This window comes from Rhinopithecus roxellana, chromosome 3 (genome assembly GCF_007565055.1).
Source record: "Rhinopithecus roxellana isolate Shanxi Qingling chromosome 3, ASM756505v1, whole genome shotgun sequence".
In the NCBI taxonomy this organism is placed as follows: domain Eukaryota; kingdom Metazoa; phylum Chordata; class Mammalia; order Primates; family Cercopithecidae; genus Rhinopithecus; species Rhinopithecus roxellana.
Window position 1 is genome coordinate 129,260,707 of NC_044551.1, and position 27,410 is coordinate 129,288,116.

General features: G+C 39.7%; 1 protein-coding gene across 1 annotated transcript in view; it reads left to right on the plus strand.

Annotated features, from left to right (window-relative positions):
* The window catches only part of PCSK1 (proprotein convertase subtilisin/kexin type 1), a 42,812-nt gene that overhangs the window by 5,108 nt on the left and 10,294 nt on the right, over positions 1-27,410 (plus strand). The window contains exons 3-9 of the mRNA XM_010353762.2: positions 2,881-2,991; positions 5,348-5,494; positions 6,804-6,880; positions 12,567-12,655; positions 15,867-16,039; positions 17,423-17,635; positions 20,091-20,191. Coding sequence (XP_010352064.1) covers positions 2,881-2,991; positions 5,348-5,494; positions 6,804-6,880; positions 12,567-12,655; positions 15,867-16,039; positions 17,423-17,635; positions 20,091-20,191 — 911 coding nt within the window. The remainder of the gene's footprint in view (positions 1-2,880; positions 2,992-5,347; positions 5,495-6,803; positions 6,881-12,566; positions 12,656-15,866; positions 16,040-17,422; positions 17,636-20,090; positions 20,192-27,410) is intronic.

The following is a 27,410-nucleotide window of genomic DNA, read 5'->3' on the forward strand; positions in this document are numbered from 1 at the left end:
TGTGTACATGATTTCTGTTACCTAGGACACCCTGGAGAATTATGGTGAGAGATCCTCTTGGTGAGAGAATTAAAAACATCCTTTCAACTTTCCGGCCGGGCGCCATGGCTCACGCCTGTAATCCCAGCACTTTGGGAGGCCGAGGCGGGGGGATCACGAGGTCAGGAGATCGAGACCACAGTGAAACCCTGTCTCTACTAAAAATACAAAAAATTAGCGGGGCGCAGCGGTGGGCGCCTGTAGTCCCAGCTACTCCGGAGGCTGAGGCAGGAGAACGGTGTGACCCGGGAGGCTGAGCTTGCAGTGAGTGGCGCCACTGCACTCCAGCCTGGGCGACAGAGAGATACTCTGTCGCAAAAAAAAAAAAAAAAAAAAAAAAATGCTTTCAATTTCCCAGGGGGGAAAAATATGTATATATATGCGTGTATATATATATACATATATATGTGTGTATGTGTGTATATATGTATGTATATATACATATATGTATATCTATGTATATATGTATGTATATATGAGACAGAAATAAATATATATATTTGACATATATGTGACAGAAATATATATATACACACACATATGACAGAAAGGTGATAGAACTGTTGAAAGTAGACAGAATTCATGAGGCCTGTAAGATAATTTGCTGTTTTATTCATTCTGAAATGGATAGCATTTTAAAAAGGAGAAGAAAAAGACAAATTATGGGTGGGGAATGGGAATGACCTGGGTCACCAGTGTTGGAATGTAAAAGAAACAGCCACATCCTGACAAACAATGCTGTGTTAGGACCACAGACAGTGACCCTATAGCTCATCTACACCCGTTGCTAGCTCTTGTCAAGTTATTGCTTGATGTGGAAGACCAAATCAGAGGCCCTAGACCTTATTACAGAAGTTTCTTGTCCACTGAGGTCTTCCCTTACTTCAAGGCAGATGGCTCATTGCGTGTGGGCTCTGAAAAGCAGAACAACTTCCAGCACTCTGGCTAGGCTTAGTCCCCCAGCTAAGAGGAGAGAGATTTCCTTTGCCTAAATGCATGCCCAAACTGCATGCCCATTAATGCACATAGAAGTCAAACTGACCTGTCTTCTCATTTTCATAGTAGAAAATTGGACAGAATAGAGCATACCTAACTGTTATTCTTACTCAAAGTATCTCACGAAAATGAAGATGGCCCATTCTGCTCTTTATACATCCCCTTGATAGCTGATTTTTTCGGGGAATCTTAAGACATTTATGGAAAAAAGCTAAGAATTTAGTCTCCAGCACAGGTACAACTTTGTAAAAAGTTAGCCCAAGAATAATTTTATTTTAGGAAGCAGTCTAGGACCATAGAAACTTGCATTGGAAGGTTGAAGTAGATGATCTTTAATGCTCTTTCCAGATCAAAAGTATTATTTATAATTAAGTACATGATACCTATTATGCATAATAGAAAGACACTACCAATTTTCCTCTATTCCATTCAGCCTGCTATTCTAGAGATTAATATGTGATTCTGAGTTAATGACATTAATAATAACACGGTTTTCTACAATTGGATGTTTATCTGATCAGATGGCAGAGTGCCTCCTCTTGTATCCCATTTCTAAAAAATTGCTCTTGGTTTTCATTTTATTGCTCTTTTTTGATGGAAGATAATATTCTTTCAAATCAGCTCTGTGAAATGTAGCAATAGTCTATCTTTACAAGTCTATTAATAAAATCTCCAAGTGTAAGTGACCCTCTACCTCAAAGATTAGTACTTATGCCCTAGCAGTCAGCTTCCAGAGATCAACTCAGATGATGGGCAGCATTCCAAGCATTGAGGTATTTTAAGCCAAAACAATTAAGCTTGAAAATACAAGCACTTTAAAAATAAATCATAGTGACTAATTTCTAGCTTTCAAGTTCTTCCCATTATTTTTAATAGGTTTGCAGTACATTTTTAATTGAAAATTCAGGGCAGTCTTAGTGGATGGTTTTATCCTTCAGTTGCACATTATTTTTCAGTTTTTATTTTTGGAGCTGATTCATGAGTACTCTCACGTTAACAATATTCCACCACACACTGAATTGTCATCATGCATTGAGCAGAAAAGATGTGTTTGGGGTATGAAATAGTCATGTTGCCAAGAAAAATAAGAGTATAGAATTATCTTATAATGAATATAACTACAAGGCAGTCCCTCACTCTCTTAGGGCTTCAAGTATAATAGGATTATGCTGTAAATATGGGCCAGGTAATTTTCATATTGTCAGATCTCTTTGCATAATACATGAGACTGAATTAATGGTAAGTGTGCGTGGTCAGTAGTGCTATTCATCACCCAGGATATGTTTCTCATATTAAGTACTTTTAAGCAGAGGTCGAAGCACAGGGGAGGGATAGTTTCACATTTGCATGGATAAAATGCCATTCTTACTTTACAAAATATTTGCAATTTCTACCTTTTGTAGGTAAGGAAAGAGGAATTAATCTATAAGAGCATTATAACAGCAGTCTCTTGGCTTGTTGACTTAATCCATAAAAGCAGACAAATTTTCAGCCACGGAGCCCTGAAACCTCAATATAAAAATGAGTATTATGGTCCATTTGCTGATGAAAGCAGACTGAACTTTTGCTTCCACTGAAACCACAATGTAAATAATTTGAGGGAATTATCATTTCACTGACTGCTTCTCCTCCCCCTAAAGGTGCACTTTACTGTAACAGAGGAAACGTTCATCTCCCCAGTGGGCAATCCCTTCTTCTCACTGAGGTGCCAGTTTGATCTGTAGTCAAATGAAAATATTGCAGAGCTGCCTGAACTCTGCTAGGAAGGGTACTGGAGATAGTTAGAGGAAAGATACAGAGATAGATATTTGACTTTTGATTTTCTTGCTATAAAAATCCTTGTAGGTGATATGGGCTGAACAACAGTATGAAAAAGAAAGAGCTAAACGTTCAGCTGTAAAGGACTCAGCACAAAATCTCTTCAATGATCCCATGTGGAATCAGCAATGGTACTTGGTAAGTACCCACAGAAGGACTATGTGGGTGAGACCTGGGACCTGGCTTCTTTATATTGTTACATTTGCAACAAGGATTTTTTTTTTTTTTAAATGATGGAGGATTTCATAGGAAGCTATCTTGTCTGGAGATTAGGGCTGATGGGACCTTCTTGATCTGTCTCTTCTGTTTTACTGAGTAAGGATGTCGGAAACAGATATCTTTAGCTGCTGTGAAAAAATAGGTTGTATTTTTTGTCTTCTTGAGTTTATTTCGGGTAAGTGCAGAAAAATCACGTCTTGCAGGTTAGGGGTTCCAAAAACAGTACTTATGGCAAAAATCTCATTTGGTTAAAGTTATTCTTTAGAACCCTTTAAAGCACTCACAGAGTATAGTGAACATAATTTGGCATATACAACCCTGAATGACAATTCTTATATGACACAGATGAGAATCTCTGAAAGAGGCTAAAAGAAGGAACACAAGAAAAGTCTATTGCAAATGTCTGAACTTGCAAACCATTCTACCTTTAAGATAGTTACCAAATCCTTGAGTGGAGAAATTGTTAAGTGTTGCTGTCTATCTGCAGGGTGTCCTCTCTTCTGTTTAATGTTATGTCTGTATGGTAATAATATAGGCTAATAGAAGGATTTGTTGTGAGAATGTTATAAAAGATTATTTCTCTTGAAAAACACAAGCTAAGACTTAGATACTCTTGTTGCATAATGGATGGAAAAGGGGATCAGTTTCTTTTGACACTATCTTCTCTCTCTCTTTTCTTTTCTTCCTTCCTTCCTTCCTTCCTTCCTTCCTTCCTTCCTTCCTTCCTTCCTTCTTTCCTTCCCTTTTCTTTTTCTTTTTCTTTTTTTAGCAGAGTTTTGCTCTTGTTGCCCAGGCTGGAGTGCAATGGCATGATTTCAGTTCACTGCAACCTCTGCCTCCCGGCTTCAAGCGATTCTCCTACTTCAGCCTCTGGAGTAGCTTGGATTACAGATGCCTGCCACCACGCCCAGCTAATTTTTGTATTTTTAATAGAGACAGGGTTTTGTCACATTGGTCAGGCTGGTCTCGAACTCCTGACCTCGGGTGATCCACTCGCCTCGGCCTCCCAAAGTGCTGGTATTACAGGCATGAGCCACCGCACCCAGCCTCTTGCCACTGTCTTAAGTATTTGCTCATTGCAGCAGAAGAGACTTATCAGTTAACACTTGTTGTGCATTTCCTGTGTGATGAACACGATTCTAAAATGTTTGATATGAATTAATTCATTTTGTTCTCATGATTATCTGTGTTGTAGAAATAGTACTTATGCTCACGTAACAGATGGAAAAACAGAGATATTGGAAAGTAGAATAATTTGCCAAAATCCATGGCTGCTAGTGGTGGGACCATAATTCATGACTCCAGAGTCTATACTCTTAACAACCACAGTCTAAAATTGCTCCTACAATTGACATAAAGGCCTTCTTCTCTGACTTTGGCCAACAGTCTGTTGGCCAAACAATTCCAGCCTCCTGTGATTCAGCTTCATACCAGCCTGGTAAATACTTGTCACCCCACTCCCCCAACCTCTTTATGGGGAGGAGGGCACAACAGCAAGAGGGCAGTTCCTTCACTGACACTTTTGATTGTGGTTATTTATAGATTTCTTATTGACCCTTTCACCAGGTACCTGGCATTCTTTTACTGTCTCTCTCTCACAGGCTTAGAAATGTGCTTGTATCTGTGTTCTCTTGCTACCCAACTTATCTCCTGTACAGTCCTACACACTGACTATCAGAAAATGTATTTGAAAAGGAAAACCCTGAATCTCCTCTCACAGATACTTACCCCCTAAATCACTCATACTTAAAAATAGGCAATTACATTGCAATTCCTGAGGCAATCAAGTCTCCTGAGCATTCCAGGTTCTGTTTTTTCTTTTAGATGAAAAATTCTAAAACATTCATGAACGACTATGCACCAGGCAATATAATGAGAGCTCAATATGGCAATGGAGAATCAGGATGTGGGGGGAGATGAAAACATTGACTATCAAATAGAGTTTCCATAGATGAAAGGGTTGAGCATGTTATTATAAATGAAAGACATTTAGGGATAAAATTCTTCAAAGCCATGTAGTTCAAAGAGAAGGAGCACAGGTGATTCATCTTTTCAAGTGATGTCCATTGGGGACAATTGGGAGAAGAGCAGCACTCTGGGGGTTCATTTGGCCCTACTCTCAACTTTGTTTTTTCATTTCATTGAATTGGCTTCTTCTAAACAGTAGAGTGACCCAAGGAAAAAGAAAGATGAGTCTCCAGGTTGGAACTTAAGTGCCCATTTTGTAGCAAGCCAATTATGATTTTACAAATGCTTCTTTGTTTTTCTTTACCAGCAAGATACCAGGATGACGGCAGCCCTGCCCAAGCTGGACCTTCATGTGATACCTGTTTGGCAAAAAGGCATTACAGGCAAAGGAGTTGTTATCACCGTACTGGATGATGGTTTGGAGTGGAATCACACGGACATTTATGCCAACTATGTAAGTGTGTGCCTTCTCATGACTGACTTAGGGAGCTGTCTGTGCAGATGCACAGTTAGGGCTTTCCTTATTTTCAAGGGGATGCTGCTGTGGTGTCAGTCCCTGGGATTATGTGCCAAGGTTTTCTTACTAGCTTACATGAATTTATTTTGTACCAGTAGGCACTGAAATAATTCAGTGGGATCAAAAATTGTACAAAAGTATATGTGTTGGGAGAAGGAGGGGCAGTGCCTACACCAATTAAGTTACCAAAATCCGATGACTTTGAGTTGCTCAGTGTTTGGGGCATTAAAGCAATCAAATCAAGCCCCTTGCCTGAGATCATTTCCACAGTTTCCCTCCTCACCTCTTTTATGAGTCTATATCCCTGACATTGTAAAATTATATAAATGTGATTCCTTCCATGCAAATCCAAAGTGAATAATACACAATGCACCTATGCCAATCTGAGAAAGGAAAAGTTTTCTAGAAATGGGAAAATAAATAAAAAAACAATTTGTTTCATTGTTTATGGAGTTTATAATATAATATGAACACCATCATATATCTTAGGTCTTTAGATCAGGAGGCTGGTGTTTCGTCTTTAAGATTATCCCTTGTTTTTCTCTCATCCTTTCCACCTATCAAACATTCCCCGGCTATAATGCCAAGCTAAAGAGCTAAGGAAAAGAGAAGGACAAATAGTAGCACAGAGTAGAAATTAGGAATGATTGAAATATACGGAAAGCATTGAAAAGTAACAGTAATGGTATGTGGGAGGCGTTTAAGTGTAGCTGTGGGGTTGGAAAAAGGAGTGGAACCTGGAAGCTTGTCTTGAATTTCAAGCACCCTCTCTCAAATTAAATTACGTTTATTTAGTGTGTCTGGGAGGCTGAAGGAGAACACCATGGACCTGAGTCCCATCCCCAGCCACCTCTTTGCACCTATATTGATAAGAGAGATGAGTGTCAAAGTATCACTAACTAGCTTTATGGCCTTAGGGAAGTCATTTAACTTCTCTGGGCCTCAATTTTCTCATCTGAAAACTGAGGTAACTGAACTAAGTAAACTAATTCCTTCCAACACCAATATCCTATGAGTGTCTGTGAACCATAGGCTTGGTAACATTCACTGAGAATTGAATTCTGGCTGTGTTCATCATCTCTGCCTGGTTTGTGGGTATAATAAATATTCAGTGACTCGGCCAGAAACGCTAAAATGTAGGCTTTTGAGCTATCAGCCAGGATGGGAAGGTATAGGGTACCTTGGGAAGTGATGCTTTTTTTTTTTTTTTATGATGCCACAGTGTTGTTTTTTGTTGTCTCTTTAGGATTCAGAGGCTAGCTATGATTTTAATGATAATGACCATGATCCATTTCCCCGATATGATCCCACAAATGAGAACAAGTGAGTAAATGTGCAATTGGGTGAAATAAAGTACTTTACTATGCTTTTATCTTATTTGAGAAAATTATACCATACATTTTATCCACATTTCAATGCTCAGAAAATGTTAATGCACAACATCCATACGACAATATTTTGTTGCTTTTAAAGCAGAAACCAAACTTTCTATTTTCATATTCCCACTAGTTTATAAAACCATATTTTCACTAAACTTCTTACATTATGAAATTCTCCTCTCAAATGTTACTGAATTGTTGTAGCTTTAGAAAGAATGTTTGAGACATAAAGAGTACACATTTTAAGCCCATCCCGCCCCTGAATTCCTTTATGAATTTTTTGCTCTTAGCAACATGCTTTATGTTAGTCATGAAAATAAATATATGTAAAGAAATGGATATGAACAATGCCCACAACTTCCGACGATAGCTACAGTCACCCTCACCAGCTCTCTCAGAAGAGCATGGCCAGACTCCAGACAAGAAAAAATGCCTCTGAGTTCTGACCCCCGAATCCAATGCAGTCTCCAGGGCATTGAGCCAGCGGGACGTCTCCTCCAGAGTCCCTGTTGCTATAAGGCCATAGGAAAGAGAGAGGAGACAGCACCCGACTCCCAGATTAACTCTCTCTCCCTTGAAGCCACATTGTGGTGAGAGAGGCCAAGAGCCACAGAGGCCAAGAGCACAGTCTTCTAAAGTGAGAGGTGAAAGAAAGACCCAGAGGCAAGAGACTTTCAACTTCTCTCCTACTCCCAAAGATACTTCACCCTCTAGGCATGTGGACCCTCAAAGTGTCCATGCCCATGGGAGAAACCTTCTTTGTTCATACTGATGTTCTCACAGACATTAAGGAGACATTCAAACTTTCCTCTTCATTTTCTCTACACAGAAGAGACTTGCACCAAAATGATCAAAGCCAAGGTCAAAATTAGGGTTTGCTACTACAAGTGAGGATGGAAAAAGCCAAGCATCTAATAGCTCTTGGTATATGTCACATGAATGCTTCTCTCTTCTCTCTGGATGGCTCTGTCTCTTGGACTGTTACCCAACTTGGGTCAGACATGTCTGTCTCTGTCTCTCTCTCTGCCTCTCTCTCACTTGCTCCCTCCCTTATTCTCCCTCAGAACTCCAAAGTGGCTGGTGCAGTAATATGGATCTAAAGTTATTTCTTTCTTTGGGTAGTCCTCCCTCCAAAGCCAACAAACCCCAGGATGGAAGGCTGGGGCACATGGACTTGATCTCAACTTCTGGGTGTTTATTTCTTCCTTGGGGAGAATGGGAGGCTTGTGGATAGTTCAGGGATACGTATTCTTTCAGTACCATTTATTTCTTTGAGGTTGAGTAAAGGGGTTGACTGCAAATACCCCTTAGAGGTGAAAACATTCCAGTAAAAATACAATAGGAACCTCTGGCAGGGGTACCTTTGGAGGAAAGTGAGAGTGTCTCGAGAGCTTACAGCAGACCCTCAGACAAACTTTTCCCTGTATGTCTGAAGCAGGATAATGCAGGACCAGTAGGGATTTCTACTGTTCTGGGGCACAGCCTTGTAATGTAGTTATGGCTTTGCCAATTCCCAGAGGAGAGGGTGACCTGGGGAAATCACTACTTCTCTCTGCCTCTACTCCATTTTCTTCCCCTAAAATGGGTGATGACGTACCTTCTCCCTACGTTTCTTAAATGAACTTCCTGAGGAAATGGGTAATAAGTACTTGGAAGAAAGTACTTGGGAAATCTGTTCATAGACACTTGAGTGCAGCTGAAGTGACTTAGATGGAGGCACTGGCTCTTTCCTAGGCAGTATATGGTCCTTCCAGGCAGAGCTTGAGTCTGGCCTCAGGACCCAGTGTGGGTGATAACTTGTGTGATGACTGCATAGTGGGCGAATTCTTGATGAAATGATATTCTCTGGAGTTTCTCCAGTCAGGAGATGGAACACTCAGACCTTCCTCAAAACAAAGGGGATCTCACAGCACAGCATTTTTAATAGTTGTTTTATGAATGTAATAATTCTAATAAAATATAATTTCCCTGACCCAGGGAGCTGCAAAGGCCTCAGGGAAGAAGCCGATATAATGCTATTTGTTTTGTGCCTAAAAGCTCTGAGCTTCCAGATCATGGTCTGCTGTGAACCTTCCACATAGCATTGAGAAAGCATGGCATAGCCCAACAGTTAAGAGCAGACTTGGGAGCCAAATTTAGGTCAAATTTTAGATCTGCCACTTAGTAGTTGGGTGATCTTGAGCAAATTATTTAACTTCTTTGTGCTTAAGTTTTATCATCTTTTGAAAAAGAATCTACTTCCTTGACTTAGAGGTATTAACTGATTATATATTATATATATATATATATATATATAGAGAGAGAGAGAGAGAGAGAGAGAGAGAGGTATTGAGTTTATATATAATGAGTATTACATAACATATGTAATACTTAATTGAGTTAGAGGTTTTAAGTGAGGTTATATATACATATCATTTAATATATATACATATAAACTCACTTAATACCTCTAACTCAATGAGGTAGATTATTATCTCTATCTATATCTGTCTATCTAGCATTTAAACAAATCAATTTGTTTAAAAATTATTCCACATGATAGTTTAAATACTACCCTTATTCTGGTTAAAATATTCCTGTCACACATGCTATTTAAGCCATATATGTGTATGTGTGTGTGTATATCTATCTATCTATCTATCTATCTATCTATCTATCTATCTATGGCTTAAATAACATGTGCGACAAGGATATTTGGCTTGGGCATACATACATATATGGCTTGGACACTGGTACATATAAAAGTTAAATAAGTGTTTGCTGTGGTGATGATAATGATGACAATGATCACAGCTTCTCATTTAGTAACTGAGGTAGACCTCCTTTCAGTGAGAAATCAACATGACAAGAATAATACCATCCGATGGGAGCAGCAGAGACAAGTCAATTTTCTGAGCCAATTCAGAATCTGCTATTTGGAAATGACATAATGAGCAATTCTCTCTCAGGATCCTCTTGACTATCAACCAAAAAGGTGGCATCCTTATCGTTTATCAGAAGGTATAATAAAAAGTAGAGTTGCCTCCTAGCATGTTGTCAGACATAAATCCCTTAGGTTTGGAAAATGAATGGCCCCATTTTGTCTTGGCCTTTACAGCAATTGGAGAGGTATTATACCCCAATTCCAAGAGTATTATCTCTTCAGACTATCTCTATTGCTGTTATTCTTTATTACCATGTAAATGAGATTAATAGAAGCTGCATTTGAATGCTACTCTGAAAGTCAAAAGAGGAATCACTAAATAATAAAAACTTAACAGTGCAGGTAATGCTTACTATTAAGCTGGCATAAATCTGTATTCAGTATTTCAACACCAATTACAGACTGTTTTTCTAGTTAAATAACAAGTGTGACAAGGATATTTTAACCAAAATAAGGGTAGTATTTAAACTATCTAGTGGAATAATTTTTAAACAAATCATTTTGTTTAAATGCCAGTTACTACCATTGTTCTAAGATAATAGAGAGTTCTTTTACTGCAGCACCTCACTTAGAAAAGAAAAAGAGCTGCAGCCTATAAAGAATGACATAGGAACACTTCTGTTTCTCTCAACATTTGGAGGTGGAACATGAGGATAAGAGGAGGAAAACATGTCAACACATATTTGTACCATGATCCTCCTGCAGCTTTCACCAGAGAATAGTCCTCCATATACAAGGAGAGATAAATAATAGGTGCTGTCACACTGCATCATTTTTTAGGACAAAGGCACAATCCTGGGGATGTCTGTCAGCGGGTTGATTCTGTTGGCTCAGGCTGAAGACTTGCGCTGGATTCTTTTGCTGACCTGAGCCCTGTCTCCCATTCTGTAGACATGGAAATACATAAGAAGGCAGTGGTAACTTCTGGAAGTACATTTCTCAGAGATGACAACTGAATTACTCCTTCTACTATAACAAAGAGCGTTAATCTATCCGCAAAGCATAAGGTGCCTTCTGTGTGTTCAGATGTGCACACTTTTCTCAGAGAATGAGTGCGGTCAGGACAGCTTCAGTTGCAAATGAAAGAATCCTAACTCAAACATTAAGTAACAAAGGGATTTAAAAAATATTCACCCAAGTGATGTTCTAGTTTCTGATGTTGCAAGATCCAAGAGCTCAAACAATATGTTCTCAGGACACTAAGAACTCTGTTTCCATCTCTAGTGCTGCTCGCCTCCGCTTGGCGTCACTTTCAATAGAATCCTGCCTGGCAGAGCAAGACCCATATGACTCACATGGAACTTAAAGCTCATGATTCCCAAGAAAGAGTAGGGTTTCTTCCCTATAATCTGTATCAGTCCTTGAAAGCTGTCTGAGAGGAGGGGCCCCAAGATTGAAAAAAATCACAAAAAGTCAGGAGGGCAAGTTTCCTAAAAAGGAAAATTCTAGCATACATAAAAGAAGCAGGTGTTTGCTGCATCAGGGAAGATCTTGAATTAAAGATAATTATATTGTCCTGACTTAGAATTCCTAGCCAGGATTAACATGAAGGAGCAGGAATCTTATTTTGTGGAAGAAGACCAGAAAATCATCTTTGTTACTTTAGGAAAAAGAGAAGTCAAACAACTCTTCTTGAGGGCCCAGTCAATTTAGGAATTTTATATTCCATGCTATGCTGAATTAATAGATGGCCAGTATAGTAGAACTGAAATGTGACTGGTCAAAATTATTGCTCAGAGCTAACCCTTCTTCTCTTTCACTCTATGTTGGTATATCTGGTAGACTCCTCCAAGCCACCAACAGCCTTCACACTGTTACAGGTTGTTTCCACAACAGAACAAAATCATGAAATAAATGAATTCACATTAATGTGCTTTTGGCTTACTGACCCTCCTGAGTCAGGACGGTGGTGGGAAAAGACAATTATTATCCTCAGAATTTCAGAACTGATGCTTTAATGGTGGAATTTGGTGTTTTGAAGATGCATTTTTCTTCCAAATACTCTGAAATCATAAATTACTCTCTTTGCTTAACTGCAAAACCAATCATGTTCAGGCTTCTGGCCCCAGTTAGGATTTCAGGAGCATCTTGACTTTCCAATTAGCTGATAATGTCTTGCAAATATCTCAAGTTCCTCTTGGTACCAGATAATCTTCAGATATTTTAGTGTGCGTATATTTAGAGGAGAGGAGAAGGGCTTAATAGGGACTTGTTCTATCATATCCTACTAAGGCTGATCAGGGATAATCTAATCCAAGGCAGTCACTAGGGAGAAAAGTGAGGAGCCAGTTTGCTACCAAAAAGTACAAAGCAGAAGTCATTTCTTTGAAATTGTTTCTGAATGTCAGAGTTCTTACAATTGTATCAATAGTTAACACTTACTGGGTTCTTACTATCTGCCATCCACTGTTCTAAGTGCTTTACATATCATTTGTCATGTGACCAAGTCTTTGAGGACAAGTGACTTACCCAAGGTCACACTCTTAGTGAATGGCAGAAGCCAGAATTTGAAATCACATACTTTGGCTCTAGTACTTGTGCCCTTCATTTGAACATAAGTTTTATCTCATAGTAATCTAAAATAAAAACAAAAGCAGTAACAAGGCTGACAAAAAGTTAATATATCTATGCCCCATTAATTCATTCATATGCAAAACAAATGTTTGTTCTTCTGTATGTTTTATAATTCTTATTTTTCAATCCTCAGACATGGGACCAGATGTGCAGGAGAAATTGCCATGCAAGCAAATAATCACAAATGCGGGGTTGGAGTTGCATACAATTCCAAAGTTGGAGGTAAAACAGAGGATTGTCCCTATAGTTTGGCACTTTAATGTGAAGCTTATGTCACCCATTGTGAATGGGGGAGGGGAGCTTTTCTTTTTAACAACTGGAGGAAGAAATTAGCCCCATGCAAAAGTTGCTACAGGACCTGAATATGATTTGCAAGCAAGTCAATAGATATGGATTCCTAGAAAATGGATAGTTGAATATAGCCTATACATCTTTGCAGGAAAAAAAATGTGGAAATGCTGAATAGCATTTGTACCAAATCTAATTTTCTCTATGTTCTGATTTAGAATGGTTTGTTATTGAGTGCTTGCTGAGGAAACAGAAGGAGGAGGTAAATTTAGGCAAAGACTTTTCCTGCCTCTCAATTCTGTAGAAGTTCTTCACTTTATAGAAAAGAACAGCTTCAAAGTTTTAAAAAATATATACTTATTATATTAAGTAGCCAAATTTTATCTTTTATAGCAAGGATGTAGAATCTCTAATTGTTTTCATCAGTGTCCTTATGGGGAAACACATAGTAAGTTGCATTAGGGCAACTGTGGACATTTTAATAAAGAAACTATTTACAAGAATTAGAGAAAATCAACAAGGGGCTAAGAAGTGGTAGGCAGATGTTACCACCTTTAGCCTTAAGAAGCAAAGGGAAGGAGAAGCCTGTAGAAAATAGAGAGGAAAAGCTGTGGTCACAGGAGAGAGCCACTGGATAGGCCTTGAGTACAACAACAGAGCTACTTCTAGGCAAAGGGGATCCAGGGGTATAGGCACTTCATTCTCCTCTTGATTCCCACCCTCTTGCTGGTGTCTTCAGTTGGCTGAACCCAATGGAAAGAGAGAGCCCATTGATGCAGTCCATGTTCTAATGGAGAAGAGTAGAAAGTGGATCTGCAGGGGCCAACAGAAAAGATAAAAATTGTGTCTCCTCTTTATGCTATCCCTACCTCAGGCTTTCAGGTTATGTTATAAGCTTCAAGTTTAGTTCGGTTTTCAAAAACTATAATCACAAAAAGAATCTATTGTAGAACATGTCAATTACAATAAAACCCTATAAACTCTACATGAGTATACCTTGCATTTGGTTATGTATTCCTTTTTAGAAATCAAATAAATATACATCCTGACATGTAATGCAGCTTTCATGAATACAGGGCACTCTTAGAATTTTAAGTGTCATTCCTGATTCCTCTGATACTAACATCTTCAAAGTATTCTGTTAATTTTTTTAAAAAATGAAGGCAGAAGCACAAATTATGTAATCGGCTAGTAAAAGAATTCACTCTTTAAGTCATAATGAACTAAACAGCTATTGTTTGTGAAAGAATCATCTGATCCCTTCATTTGGTAGAGAAAGAATCAGAAGCAAGCTTCTCAAGGTAATGAAAGCTAGTTTGTGGCAGTGTAGAACTGAAACACAAGATTACAAGCCTACTGATGTTTTCCATTACTCCATCCTTTGATGGTCTGGCCCCAAATGCATTTTTTACCAATAATCTTCATTTATTAGGCACCTATTGTATGTCAGTGAATTACTCTACAACATGTTATAGGCAGTGCATCCTGGTGGTTAACAGATTTAGGAGCTAGATTTGTAGGGTTCAAATTCTGGCTCTCCAATTTCAAGCTGTGTGGCCTTGAGCAAGTCACTATCCCTCCCTGGCCTGAATCTCTCCATTTATAAAGTGAGGAGGATTACAGCACTCACCTCAAATGGTGGTTGCAAGGTTTAGATGAGTTTATACATGTAAAGCCTGTGGTTTGCTGGCTGCACATAGACTATCATGAATGTACATGAGCTGTTTTTATCATCCCTATTTTATAATTGAAGAAACTGAGGCACAGAGGGTTAAGTGGCTTGCCCAAGAGTCCCCAGCTAGTAAGAAGCAGAGCTGGGATTTTTTTTCCTACATGCATTTTTTTTTTTTTTTTTTTTTGAGACAGAGTCTGGCTCTGTTGCCCAGGCTGGAGTGCAGTGGTGCAATCTTAGCTGACTGCAACCTCTGCCTCCTGGGTTCAAGCATTTCTTGTGCCTTAGCTTCCTGAGTAGCTGGGATTATAGGTGTGCACCACCATGCCTGGTTAATTTTTGTATTTTTAGTAAAGATGGGGTTTCTCCATGTTGGCCAGGCTGGTCTTGAACTCCTGGCCCCAAGTGATCCACCCACCTCGGCCTCCCAAAGTGTCGGGATTACAGGCATGAGCCACTGCGCCCTAAATGCATTTTTAAGCAAATTCTTTTTCACAAATATAACTTTCACTGATCATATCAATTACTTATCATTTTACCTTTGCTCCATAGTAAACAAGTGTGAAAATCTAAGGCTGTGCACTTTATTGCATTATGAGCCTGAAGCCAGAAATAACCAGGTAGCTGCCTGTAATCTGTCCAGATTGCTTTTGCCTTCCTGGCTGTTGAATTCATAAGTCTGATGACTGGTGACAGCTTGTTGGAAAGCACGAAGAGCTACCGCACCTACGTTGTCCTGATGAAAAATGATTCCCCCTCGGGAGTGAAATCCATGGCAATGATTTCATCCTTGAGATTATTTAGACGAAAAGGAAGCATGTTCCTTGAAAATGTTTCTTAGCAAATATATGAAAGGATGGCCTCTGGGTTATTTTTAATCAGGGCTTAGAAACAAAAGTGCTTCTTTCCCTATTTGTTAGTTTCCTGTTGTGGCTAGATCTTTTGAAGCTACATGTTTCCTGTTCAGAGTCCTTGTGTGGCACAGACTGGGCCACAACCATTTGTGGGACAGCCATGAGCAGGTGCATCACGGGAGGGCTGCTTGGAGGGTCTTTCTAAAAGCTGGTCTGTCATTTAGTTGGGGTGGGAGGGAGGGCAAACATTTTGTAATTGTCGACAATCACTGCCACTTCCTCTCATCCAAGGATGCTGCTCCACTTCAGACTGAATGCCCAGAGGTATCGCTGGGAATAGAACCTTGAGCGGGACTCCCCCCACAAAAAAAAATCACAGCTGCCTAAACAGTGCATAGTATTATCTCCAAAGTGCGACAAAAAAGCTTATGGGGGCAGCGACATGTTCCTTCCTTCTGTGGTGTCAGTAGCTGGGTTACAGAAACTGGGGACATCCAGTAGTTACCTGGTTCTTGACTCTTAAAGTCTTTTAAAAATACAAATAGTAAGAGTATTGGGCTTTTGTCCGTGTACATACTGACATCAACCTTTGTGTGTGTTTGTTTATTTTGTTTCTCAGGCATAAGAATGCTGGATGGCATTGTGACGGATGCTATTGAGGCCAGTTCAATTGGATTCAATCCTGGACACGTGGATATTTATAGTGCAAGCTGGGGCCCTAATGATGATGGGAAAACTGTGGAGGGGCCTGGCCGGCTAGCCCAGAAGGCTTTTGAATATGGTGTCAAACAGGTAGGACGCTTAACATAGACCCATATGAAATGAAACCTGATCATCTGGATATGGGGAGAAGGAAAGAACACTTACGTTACATGGAAAAACATTGTTGTAGATATCTTAACAAAGTCCTTTACAATTTTAAATGCAGTTAGAGAGCCAAATCATTCTTCAGAGGGATGAGAGTTAAGGCTTAAGAAAGTTTTCCCTGTTTGTGGCCAGGCACGGTCACTCACGCCTATAATCCCAGCAGTTTGGGAGGCGAAGGGAGGCAGATCACTTGAGGCCAGGCATTTGAGACCAGCCTGGCCAACATGGAGAAACCCCACCTCTACTAAAAACACAAAGATTAGCCAGGTGTAACTAGGTTGCACTCTTCTGCAACCTAGTTTAGACAGTAAAACCATGATCTCAACTTAGATGCTTATAGTGCCAGCTACTTGGGAGGATGAGACACAAGAATTGCTTGAACCCCAGAAGGCGGAGGTTGCAGTGAGCTGAGATTGCACCACTGCACTCCAGCCTGGGTGACAGAGTGAGACCCTTCCTCAAAAATAAAAATAAATAAGTAAAATGAGTTTTCCCTATTTGGGTCTGAGGTTGAATGGAAATGTATTACTTTTAGCATATGTATTTTAAAAGTACTTCTGGACATTTATTTCTCCTTACTCATTTTCTTGCTGCTTTTGGGTTTTTACACTAGTAAAAAAAAAAATACCCAGACTTCTTCCAAGTGCTCTGGAAATGCTTTTCAAATATAGAAACGTGCTGCCTTCTGCTCTGCACGTGCCTGTTGAATACCCGTGCCTTGGTTGGGTTGCTCTGTCACTTGGGTTTACTGTATTCTTGCACAGATTCTAAAGCCTTGTGCTCCACAAGATGAAACAAAAGTAGAAACTCTGGAGAGCACAAATTGAAAAATCATAGAAAGGGCGGCTTTGACGAGTTCCATTCAATTGAAGAGTCCCTTTTAATGCAGCTGCAAGGCAGATCTGAATAATTCCTAATTTTGTCATTCTATCAGTCAGCCAGAAGATTGAAGCAGAAAGAAAGAGAGGAAGTTCAAAGATTCAAGTGCAGTGACATAAACCAAGAGAAGGGTGGAAAAATATGAGCAAGTGCAAAACCCTAGATTATGAATCTGCATAAGAATGAAAAGCGTGTGCTCAGCCCTACCCCAGGAGGGCCCAGAGACTGGCAGGGCCAGGGTCCAGTGGCTTATAATACACAGCCTTGTGAGATTTCCAACATTGAAGCCAAAAGATCTGGAATTGAAAATAGATCCCAAAAGGCTGCCTCTGAGTATTTCACACACGTAGTTGTTGGGGGTTTTATTGGGATATAACAGTGACCCCAACAGATGATAACAGATGATATGCATTCTGGCTTTTCCTTTAGGGGAGACAGGGGAAGGGGTCCATCTTCGTCTGGGCTTCGGGAAACGGGGGGCGTCAGGGAGATAATTGTGACTGTGATGGCTACACAGACAGCATCTACACCATCTCCATCAGCAGTGCCTCCCAGCAAGGCCTATCCCCCTGGTACGCTGAGAAGTGCTCCTCCACACTGGCCACCTCTTACAGCAGCGGGGATTACACCGACCAGAGAATCGTATGTTGCTTTTGTGTAATTCTCTCTGCTTAGGTAGGAGAGCGTGGCATGCATGCAAAATGATTCCCTTAACTGACCTTTGGTACGATTGATTCGCTTAAGCTTGATATCTCAGTTGGGGAGACTCACACTTACTCGCTTGAAAGGCTGGCATCTATCAGAAAGTTTTCTCTCCAGGGATAATGACACTTCTGCCAAGATGATCTTCCCCTCTGTCATTTTTAAACCCAGGCTTGAGAAGCCACCAAACCTGTCATTACACACAGCCAAGACTCCAAATGTCTTTTCTGCTTGTCTGATGCCTCCCTGGAAACAGTCTTAAAGAAGATTTCACTGTTGTAGGGGCCTTATCACCCTTGTACTTGCTGATCCTTTAATAGCAGGCATATAGTCTGACTTGGCCTGTAGCAGATGATAAAAATACAGAGTCTACATCACCTATGTCTCCTAAGAATGGATGACCCACAGGAAAATAGCAGTTTCAGTGTCCCCTGAGGTGAACTGCTCAGCATCTGGGTGAGCAGCTCAGGGAGGTTGTATGCTCAGAGAGCTCCTCCAGCCCACGCTTGCCTGTGCCTTTGCTTCCATGAGTCAGATGGCCAAGGGCAATTATTGGATTTCCCTTCAAGGGCATGATGATGGAGGGGCATTTAGGGACTTTGAGAACAAAGGGAGGCACTTTTAATTTAAAAATGTGAAGCCCCCAATTTAACTCCTGACACAGAAAGCACCAACTAGCTAAAGTGTATAGATCCTATCTCAATGAAATAGCAGGTCATGATCTAATTAGAGGGTGGGTGAACCCTATAATAATGACCTCGGAATGCATGCAAGATTCCTATTAATGGCATCTCAACAAAATTGTCAGCATGAATATCTTCTTCATACAGAATCACTTCTGCAACCTAGTTTAGACAGTAAAGCTGTGGTCTCAACTTAGAAGTGTGGGCCTGCTTCTCATGCGCATCTCTTCAGCTACTCAAGTAATAGACAGTGACATTCTACCCAGGGGTTTTTATGGCAGGCATATCTTATAGGTTTTGAAAGGGGCATATCAGACATCTGCCCCACTTGTCTTCAGAGTCCCTGGCTGTTGTCATTTCCCCGGGTATCCAGAGCTGCCTTTAGAAAACGGCCTGTTAGGCATTTCAGAATCACCATTTCATAGACTGTTCCTTATCTGGAGTACCCTGCACTGAAGCAGAAGAAAGATTTTCTATCTTGGTAAAACTCCCTCGGTAAGAAAGCCAGCCTTAGGAGAGACAGCTGGTGGATTCTATTTGAGACAGCCTCAGTAACATAACCTTTTTCTTACGCAAACCTTTTCCTCAGCATAGTCATCTCTGGGGGCTAGCTTGCGTCAACAGGTAAAAAGGGCAAGCTTGCTTCCGCAGCCCTCTGAGGAGCGGAGCCATCATAACTTGAGAAATTCAGCAACTCCAAGCAGGAAGCCAATGGAGGTGATAATAGAACAAATTATTTTTTTACACCTCCCTCCCACACATTGAAATATCGAGCTAGAACTTCAGTGCTGGAGCCTGGGTGGGTGTCTTGTTAGTAATCCCTTGGCCCAACCAGCAGCGCCGTGGTCCTTATGGCAGACAGGAAGTCTTTTTAGTCTCTTCCCTTCATCTCAGCAATCTCTTCATTACCCTAAAGTTAGCTGGGGTAATTCCTTACTTACAAGAAAATTATGTAAAACTATTTTCACAGAGAACATCTCGGTTAAATCTCAGCATATGAGTCAGAAAATATAAATCACATTTTACAAATGGGGAGCCAAATGACTTGCCCAAGGACAAATCTATTAAGTAGCAGTTAGAGAATTTGAACCTAGAACTAAGTCCAGCACACTTTTCATTTTAAGGACCCACCATTTTCCTCAAAGTGCAAATGTGGACACCAATTCACAGGTATCAAATCTAGTTCAACAGTGAGTGCAAACTACATACTAAGCATTTTTTATACAAGTAGTTCAAATGGCTAAGACCAGGATGGCTTCACATCCTTGTGCTGAAGAGGCAGCCAAACGTCAATCTGAAGGCAAAAGGGAATTTTGTATGAGACAGAATTTCTAAATATGCCAGACCAAACACAATGGACCTGATGATTAATGGGCCAGCATGATTCACAGTGATTTTTGAAACTTTGTTTTTTATAGACAGCATTTCGTTTGGGAATCTCAGAAAAGAAAATATTCATAGTGGGAGTACTTCATCCCCAGAAAAGTCATCTTGCTGCCAGAATTATAGAGGAGTTGCATATAGAGGAGAGTGAACTGAAATATCAGCAGATGGCAAACATCCGCCTGTGGTATAGAGGAGAAAGTAGGCAATCGAATCAGCTGAGTTTCCTGGTCACAGCAGATGCAGCCTTTGGTACAGTTAACCCCCAAGACAGGCTCACACTCCTCACGTGTTCTCCCTGCCTTTCTCTCCTTCCTGACGTCATCCAGACGAGTGCTGACCTGCACAATGACTGCACGGAGACGCACACGGGCACCTCTGCCTCTGCACCTCTGGCTGCTGGCATCTTCGCTTTGGCCCTGGAAGCAAAGTAAGGCCTGGAAAGCTTCTACTCGTCTTTACAAACACTGATTCTCCTTCTTTTTAATAACACTTTTTTTTTTTTTCTGAATACATGGTTACAGAAGAAATTTTAGAATACTGTAAATAAAGACAAGCTCTTTCCTGCCACTTTGAGGTCACTAACCATAATTAACATCTCAGTGTAGATTTAACACACACACATCTTACAAAATTGGGATCTTAATATAGACATTATCTTGCAATCTGTTTTTAAAACCCATTCTACAATATATTAAATGTACTTTCTCCTAAGTCAATATTCTTTGACGTTTAAAACTTATGCTGTCCCTCAAATCTTCTTCCCACTCAGCTGCAATGCCTTTTGTTTATTCTCTTCCAGCAGGATTTTGTTTAAATCGTTTCCAGTGGGCAGTATTAGGAACAAGTTTAAAAAACTCCTTTCTTTGAATATATAAGCCTAGTCCTGGAGCTGATATAACCACATCAGGAGACATGAGATTTAAAGGCAGGATTTTTATGTTTTCATAGGGTTCCATTGTATAAATGTAAATTTTGTTAAAGTCATCTAATCATGCTTAAACACCATTGTCAGTAAATATTAGTTGTCATCTCTGATAATTTCCTCAGGATAAACACTCAGAATTGGAATTTCTGGGTCAAAGGGCAAGCATGTTTTAATGATTTTGATACATATTGACAAGATGCTGCCTTGAAAGACTGTACCATTTTATATTCCCTCCAGGAATATATGTGTGAAAGTGCCAGTTTCCAAAACCCTTGTTAAAACCACTTTTATTAGCTTTTAAAATATTTGCTATTTTGATAGGTGAAAACAGTATCTCATTTTAATATGCTTGTATTTAATTACTAATGAAGCTCAATATTTCATACCCTTCAGCTCTTTGTCTTCTGGGGTTGCTTCTTTATGGCCTTAGTTTTGTTTTATGGCCTTTGTTCACAAAAGTTAGATGCTTTATAAGTTTGACATTTACCTTTTAACTTGTTTCTGTGTAATTTTTAATGAAATGTAGTTAATATGTATGTAGTTATGTTTGTCAGTCTGTTTCTTCAAGGCTTTTTCCTTTGCTTTTATGCTCAGAAAAAGTTTCACAACCCCAAATTAGATAAACATTTATTTATATATCTTTTATTATGGTTTCTTTACCATATTTAAATTCTAAATCCCTCTGGAATTTATTTTAGTGTATGATGTTAAAAAAAGATTTAACTTTTTTTTCTCATAATTACCCAAGAGTCCAATACTTAACACCAAGGAAAAAATTGAACTGTCTCACACTGCACATCACAGCTTTTTATGTGTCCTCATTCCTGCTTTCTGATGTGTGGTGACAGTGAATCTTGAAATGTCAAGTCAGGTGCTATGGTTGCATGTTAGAAGAAGTGATTAAACTTGTAAATTACTATTATCCTTCCTAATAAGGAGATTATCCTAGAATAAATTACATATTCTCTAGAGAGAGAACAAAGCAGTGTCCTTATGTCATGTTCAGTAGACTCAGTTCGTAATAACAGAAGAGAGGAACATCTTGGCCTTTGCCATGACTGGCAAGGCCCTGAGGTTGTTGAGTCTTTGTCCTGGAGATTCCGTTTATCTCTCGGATCCCTGGGGCTTCCTATGGAGATGGGGTTTATTCCTGGGTATTTCGGCTATGAGATGGCCACAGCGGCTAAGCAAGAGAAGTCTAGCAAGCCTCTTACCAAGAGTCCACCTACCTGGAGGGGCTGGCAAGATGTTTGGTAAGGGAAGAAGTACATTCAGGTGCTCAATTAGAAATAGATATTGGGCTTTCCAGGAAAGCTATGTTCAGAATCTAAGTTCACTTATAATAGGAAGTAGATGGAAAAAAGCCAAAAATCTATTAACACAAGCTGAGATTGGAATCAGTAGATCCAAATTAACTTGGAGAAATAATTGTCCAAGCAGTGAAAATTGCAAGGAATACCTGGCTTCAAGTTCTAGCTCTACCACTAGCTATGTGGCCTTAGGCAAGTTAATTTACTTGTGGGGTTCAGTCTTTCCATCTATAAAATGAAGGGGTCAAACCAGATCGTTTTTTACAAACTTCTTCTCTTCCTAAGATTCTCAGAATTGAGATTGAAAATGTCAGCCTGTACAGGTAATCCAACGTGAATTGTTGGGGTCAGTGATGAGGGGTCTGGACTGGAAGAAAATAGGGTCCTGTGGATTATAGGATCCTATGCAACAGACTTATTATATTTAAGATTTCAAAATATAGACTACAATACCTGGGAGCTGTTAAAAGAAAGCAATCTTAAAATTTTACACCTAGAGCCTTTTTTCTCTATACAACACCTGTGAGATGTATGTAAATATAATTAGCCATGCCTGGCCCATCCTTGTATAGTGACCAATATAGTAGAAATATCCATCTGCTGAATAGATGTAATGTCAATTTAATGTAAGAGCTGAAGAAGTGCAATCCTTGGTTTCTAAAACCTCAAGTCTTCTTTTTCTGTATAGTACAAAATGATCCTATACAGAAAATAATCCTTCCCTTTCTTTTTCTTTTGGAGACAGAGTCTCACTCCGTCACCCAGGCTGGAGTGCAGTGGCATGATCTCGGCTCACTGCAACCTCCACCCCTCAGGTTCAAGAAATTCTCATGCCTCAGCCTTCCAAGTAGCTGGGTTTACAGGCATGTGCCACCACACCTGGCTAATTTGATCCTTCTTTTTTCTATATAGGAGAAAATGATCTAGGAATGATATAGCCTCATTAATCTCAGTCTCTGATGGATAGTCTCTAAAGCAGGGGTTTCATTTCTGTGAAACACTCAGATGGGTTCCAAGGGGTCCATGAATCTCTTTGCAACTAAATGCAGAATTGCTTATAAATGTGTATATGCCATATTTCTGGGGAATGGCTTATAGGTTTCACCAGATCCTCAGTGTTCATGATTTAAGAGATATTAAGAGTCTATGATCTCCCAGGTGCATATCATAAGAATTTAATTCTGTTCATTTTGATTCAATTCATCAGTAAGATAGATATGACTGATCTATCTTAACATTTATATCCTTACTGCCAAGGTACATAGAGATTATTAAGATTTCTGTTCTCAATTGAACATTTTTTTGAACTCTATTCAATTGTCTATACTGAAGCTGAATGCCAGAATTTCTAGACATGTGACCAAGCTTTATCCCAAGGCACTCAAGAATGAGAAAATCATTTAATCATATGCCATCCCATAGGAACAACTATGGAGACTGAAAAGCCCTTGCCTAAACTTATCAAAAATAATGGGATCCAATATTAATTAGGTTCTTACTATAGACCAGACACAGCTGGCCTCTTTGTATACAGTATTAATTATAACCCTTACAACATTCTTATGACATAGAAATTACTAATTTCACCTATAAATGGAAAAAAATAAGGTTTAGAGAGGTTGAGATATATAACCAAGATCCCACAAAGAAATTCAAACTCAAGTCTCTCTGATTGCAAAACTTGTGCTATCAGCAACCACACCTTGTAGCCTCCCACAGCCCTGGGAGGGAGAGGCAATGTTGAATGGCAGCCTATCAACCCCTCAAATAAAGGAGGGTTCAGAAGATTGAGGCTGATAAATGAATACACATTTATGAGTTTCTCATAAGTTTTCTGTCACAAGCAGACTACTCAATATGCTGTGTTCAATGTTATATAGCCAGAGTGCTGGGGAATTGGAGGAGAAAAGGAAAGGAGAAGGAATGGTTGCTGGCTGAAATATGCACAAAGAAATACTTTCCTTCCCAAAGCAATATTTCTCAAGCACCAGCACACAGAATCACTGTCTGGGGAGTTTATTCAACATGCAGGTTCCCAGGTCCTTTTGCTGGCAACTATTCAGACCTTTTATCTGCCTAGAAGTTTCTGGTATGCAACCTAGGAATTCCTTTTTTAACAAATCTCCCAGGCACTTTTTAATGCTAGTAATACCTTAACCAAGTTGAGAAACAAATGCTATAAAGAGTTACTTTTACCACTATGTTTTCCTACAACCTCATCTACCTGTGTTTGTGTAGAAATCCATTAGGGTAGTTAGTAGGTGTATCTTGAAGATAAATATACTAAGAAAGAAAGGAATTATTTGTGTAAATGTTTGTGGCACTATTATTATTATGTAGTGAGTGTACCTAAGAAAGCTTGTAGAAAATAGCCTCAGCCTCTTGAGGAGAGATCAAAAGAACCCGAATAATTTTTAATAGGTGAGGAAAATTCTGAAGTGAACCATTGAATCCCTTCACACCTTTGGAAATATTAAATGAACAAATGAGCCAAACTTCTGGTTTTATTAAAGCCTGGAGAAAGAGAAATGGACTTTCAATGCTACGTGAAACCTTTGGAAAAAAATCACAACAAAAAATTCTTGACTTAGTGGGTTGTGAAATGTTAGAAAGTCCAAGTTAGAAAATTTTTTAGATCTGGGTTAATTTAGGTATGATTAGAGATTGAACCAGATAGCTCTTAAGACTTTTCACTCTGGAATTTTGTCTCCAAATTACATTATCTACATCTCTTCTAATGAGAAGGAATGCTTAATTCAGTGTTTAATTCCATACCCTTATTTTCTGTAAACATATCTTTGATTAGCAACTCAATGCAGTGTTTAAAAATTTAATTATTGTGGATGTCATTGAGCACAAATTAACAAGGGAAGGCTGTCAGGAATGAGTTGCACTGTTGTTAGCAGCTCCTTTCCATTCATGAAATACAAGCACACGAATGAAGAATAACTTTGTTAGAAAAATAGGTTTTTCTAATTGCATGACAATGAAGCTCCTTAATATTTTGCAAAGACTAGATAAAGGAAAATTTTAAAACAATAAAACCTGCAACTACATATAAAATAAATGCTCAGCTACAGATATCTAGGACGTGTGTGCTATATGTGATAATCATGATTATCAGCACCTTGTCTTAAGCCTCCTCAATATGCTTCCTCCTTCCTGCCTCCACACATGCACCTGCACACACTGATGATCCAAATGGAAAATTGATGTGTTGCCCATTGACTGCCTTGATAAGAGGTTTTACCTAAAACTCCTTTTAAAAGACTGGAAGGAAGCAAGCATTTCAATAAAATGCCCTCTTCTATTTACAAGTGTACCAGATGATTATAAGGCAAGGATTCTGGGACTCACTGAGGATCCTTAAAACTGGTGTCCTTCCAAGGCCTCTGTCAGTCACTCTCTGGGGTAAAGTGGTATGTTTGTCGGGAGCTCAGCTCAGGTGAGCTGAGCTATCAGGTATGGAGTAGCCTATTAATGCAACAAGCCAAAAACGAAAGCATTGAGCCTTTAGTCCCTTACTGCTATGATATAAGCAAGAGTCTGAAACTGGAGAAAACACTAACTCACCCTGTTCCTGGCATACTGGTTGAGTGGCTCAGCACGGACATGAGGGTCATCTCACTGTTGAGGGAGTCCTGAACAAAAGACTCTGGCAATTTTATGGACTCTGAGATGTGAGCCAGAGAGAGACCAAGAGAGTACGGGAGTGGAGAAGCACCAGGCACTGAGTCCGAGCGAAGAAAGTGTCTGGATGTTTCCCCTCCTCTATCCACGAGGAGGCCTGACCGAGGGACCTAGAAAGACTCTCACCAGCTAGGAATATCAATATGGAAAGAACATGAGGGGCCAGGGGGCCTGCGGCCTTCATGGGAACTCCTCTCAGAGGCTGTGAACCACCAGCTGTGCACTGTGTCTACGTGGGGAGGGCAGCTTCCCCGTGTGTAGTGCCAGGTAAAACCTTTGAAATCACCTATGGTCAGGCCTGAAAAATAACACACAGTTTTTAACTAGCAACCAGACTCTTCAGTGTTTAGGAATGTCCACTGCCTCTTTCTTGTCACAGGGGATTACTGAGCCAGTACATGATGGGCTCTGGGGAGAAGGCAGCAAAGTGAGCCAGACTCCCCTGATGATTGTCCTCCAACCAAGTGCTGAGACAGGAACCTTGAGGAGTAAAAACTGGGGCATCTACTTATTACATAATGCTTGATTGGCTTCAGGGAACAATACAGGTCTCAAAGTCAAGGAAAAGTTTCAAAATCTGACTGATGACTGGGAGCAATATGTTTTAAAATTATATTTGGGGCTAGTTAGCACTTAGGCATGTTCGGTCTCTGAACCAACCATATCTTCTTAGCATATATCCTGTGCCCAGCATTCTTCTGGGTGTTACACATCAGAGAACAAGATAGATAAAGATCTCACCACTTCTAACAGTTAAATGAGAACCAGGGAGACAGACATTAATAAAACACAATACAAATGAGTTTCCCGCATGTTAGAAGCCTATAACTGCAATGGAAGGAGAACATGCATATATAGCAGAATAAGAGAGCTTGGGAGCATGTAGGAGAGTGGAAATTTTAAATATGTTGATCAAGGAAGGCCTCCTCATAGTATAATAGATGCAACAATCCCTTATATCTCTGATTTATCTTTAGAGTGTTCTAAATTAATCTTACTAAGACTTATGATTTTACTATTTCCTTGCTCAAAAATTCTCCCTGATTCCCATTGCCCAAAGGATAAAGTATAAACTCCCTTTCTGGCATGCAAGGTTCTCATCGCTCTGGCTCAATACTCCTCACTGCCTCTCCCCTGCCCCAGCAAACCAGGCTGTCATCTGGCCACACGTGTACTGTCCCATTTTGGTGCCTTTGCTCTAGTGGCCTTCTTCTCTATCTCCACTTCTCAACACTCTACCCACTGTCAAAGTCCACCTCAAATATTTCTCCCCCACATAGTTTTCCTAGATCCTTCTATTCCATGGAAGTTCTGTCTACTCTATACTCCCGCAATACATTAAGCCATGGATATAGCACTCACCAGATAGAATTATAAAAAGACTTAATTATTTTTACTGGATTGTAAACTTCTTAAAGATAAGAACCACATCCTTGAATATCCCCACAGTATTAGCACAGTGCCTTGCAAGAGTGAGCACAAATAGCTAAGAGTTTCTTGACACTTTTGATAAGAAAAAGGCAATACATGTTTACAGCAGGTAGCCAGTCTGTGTCTTTAACATTTCACTCTTCCTAAGAAGGAAGTCAAGGCCCCATCTGTGGGTTCATAATGCTGAAAGTGCTAAGGCTTTTAATGGACAGAATGGGGCTGGAGGGCGTAAAGAAAGTGTTACCATTATAAAATGTTTGCTCAGTTAAATGGAAGTAATTAGAAATTAA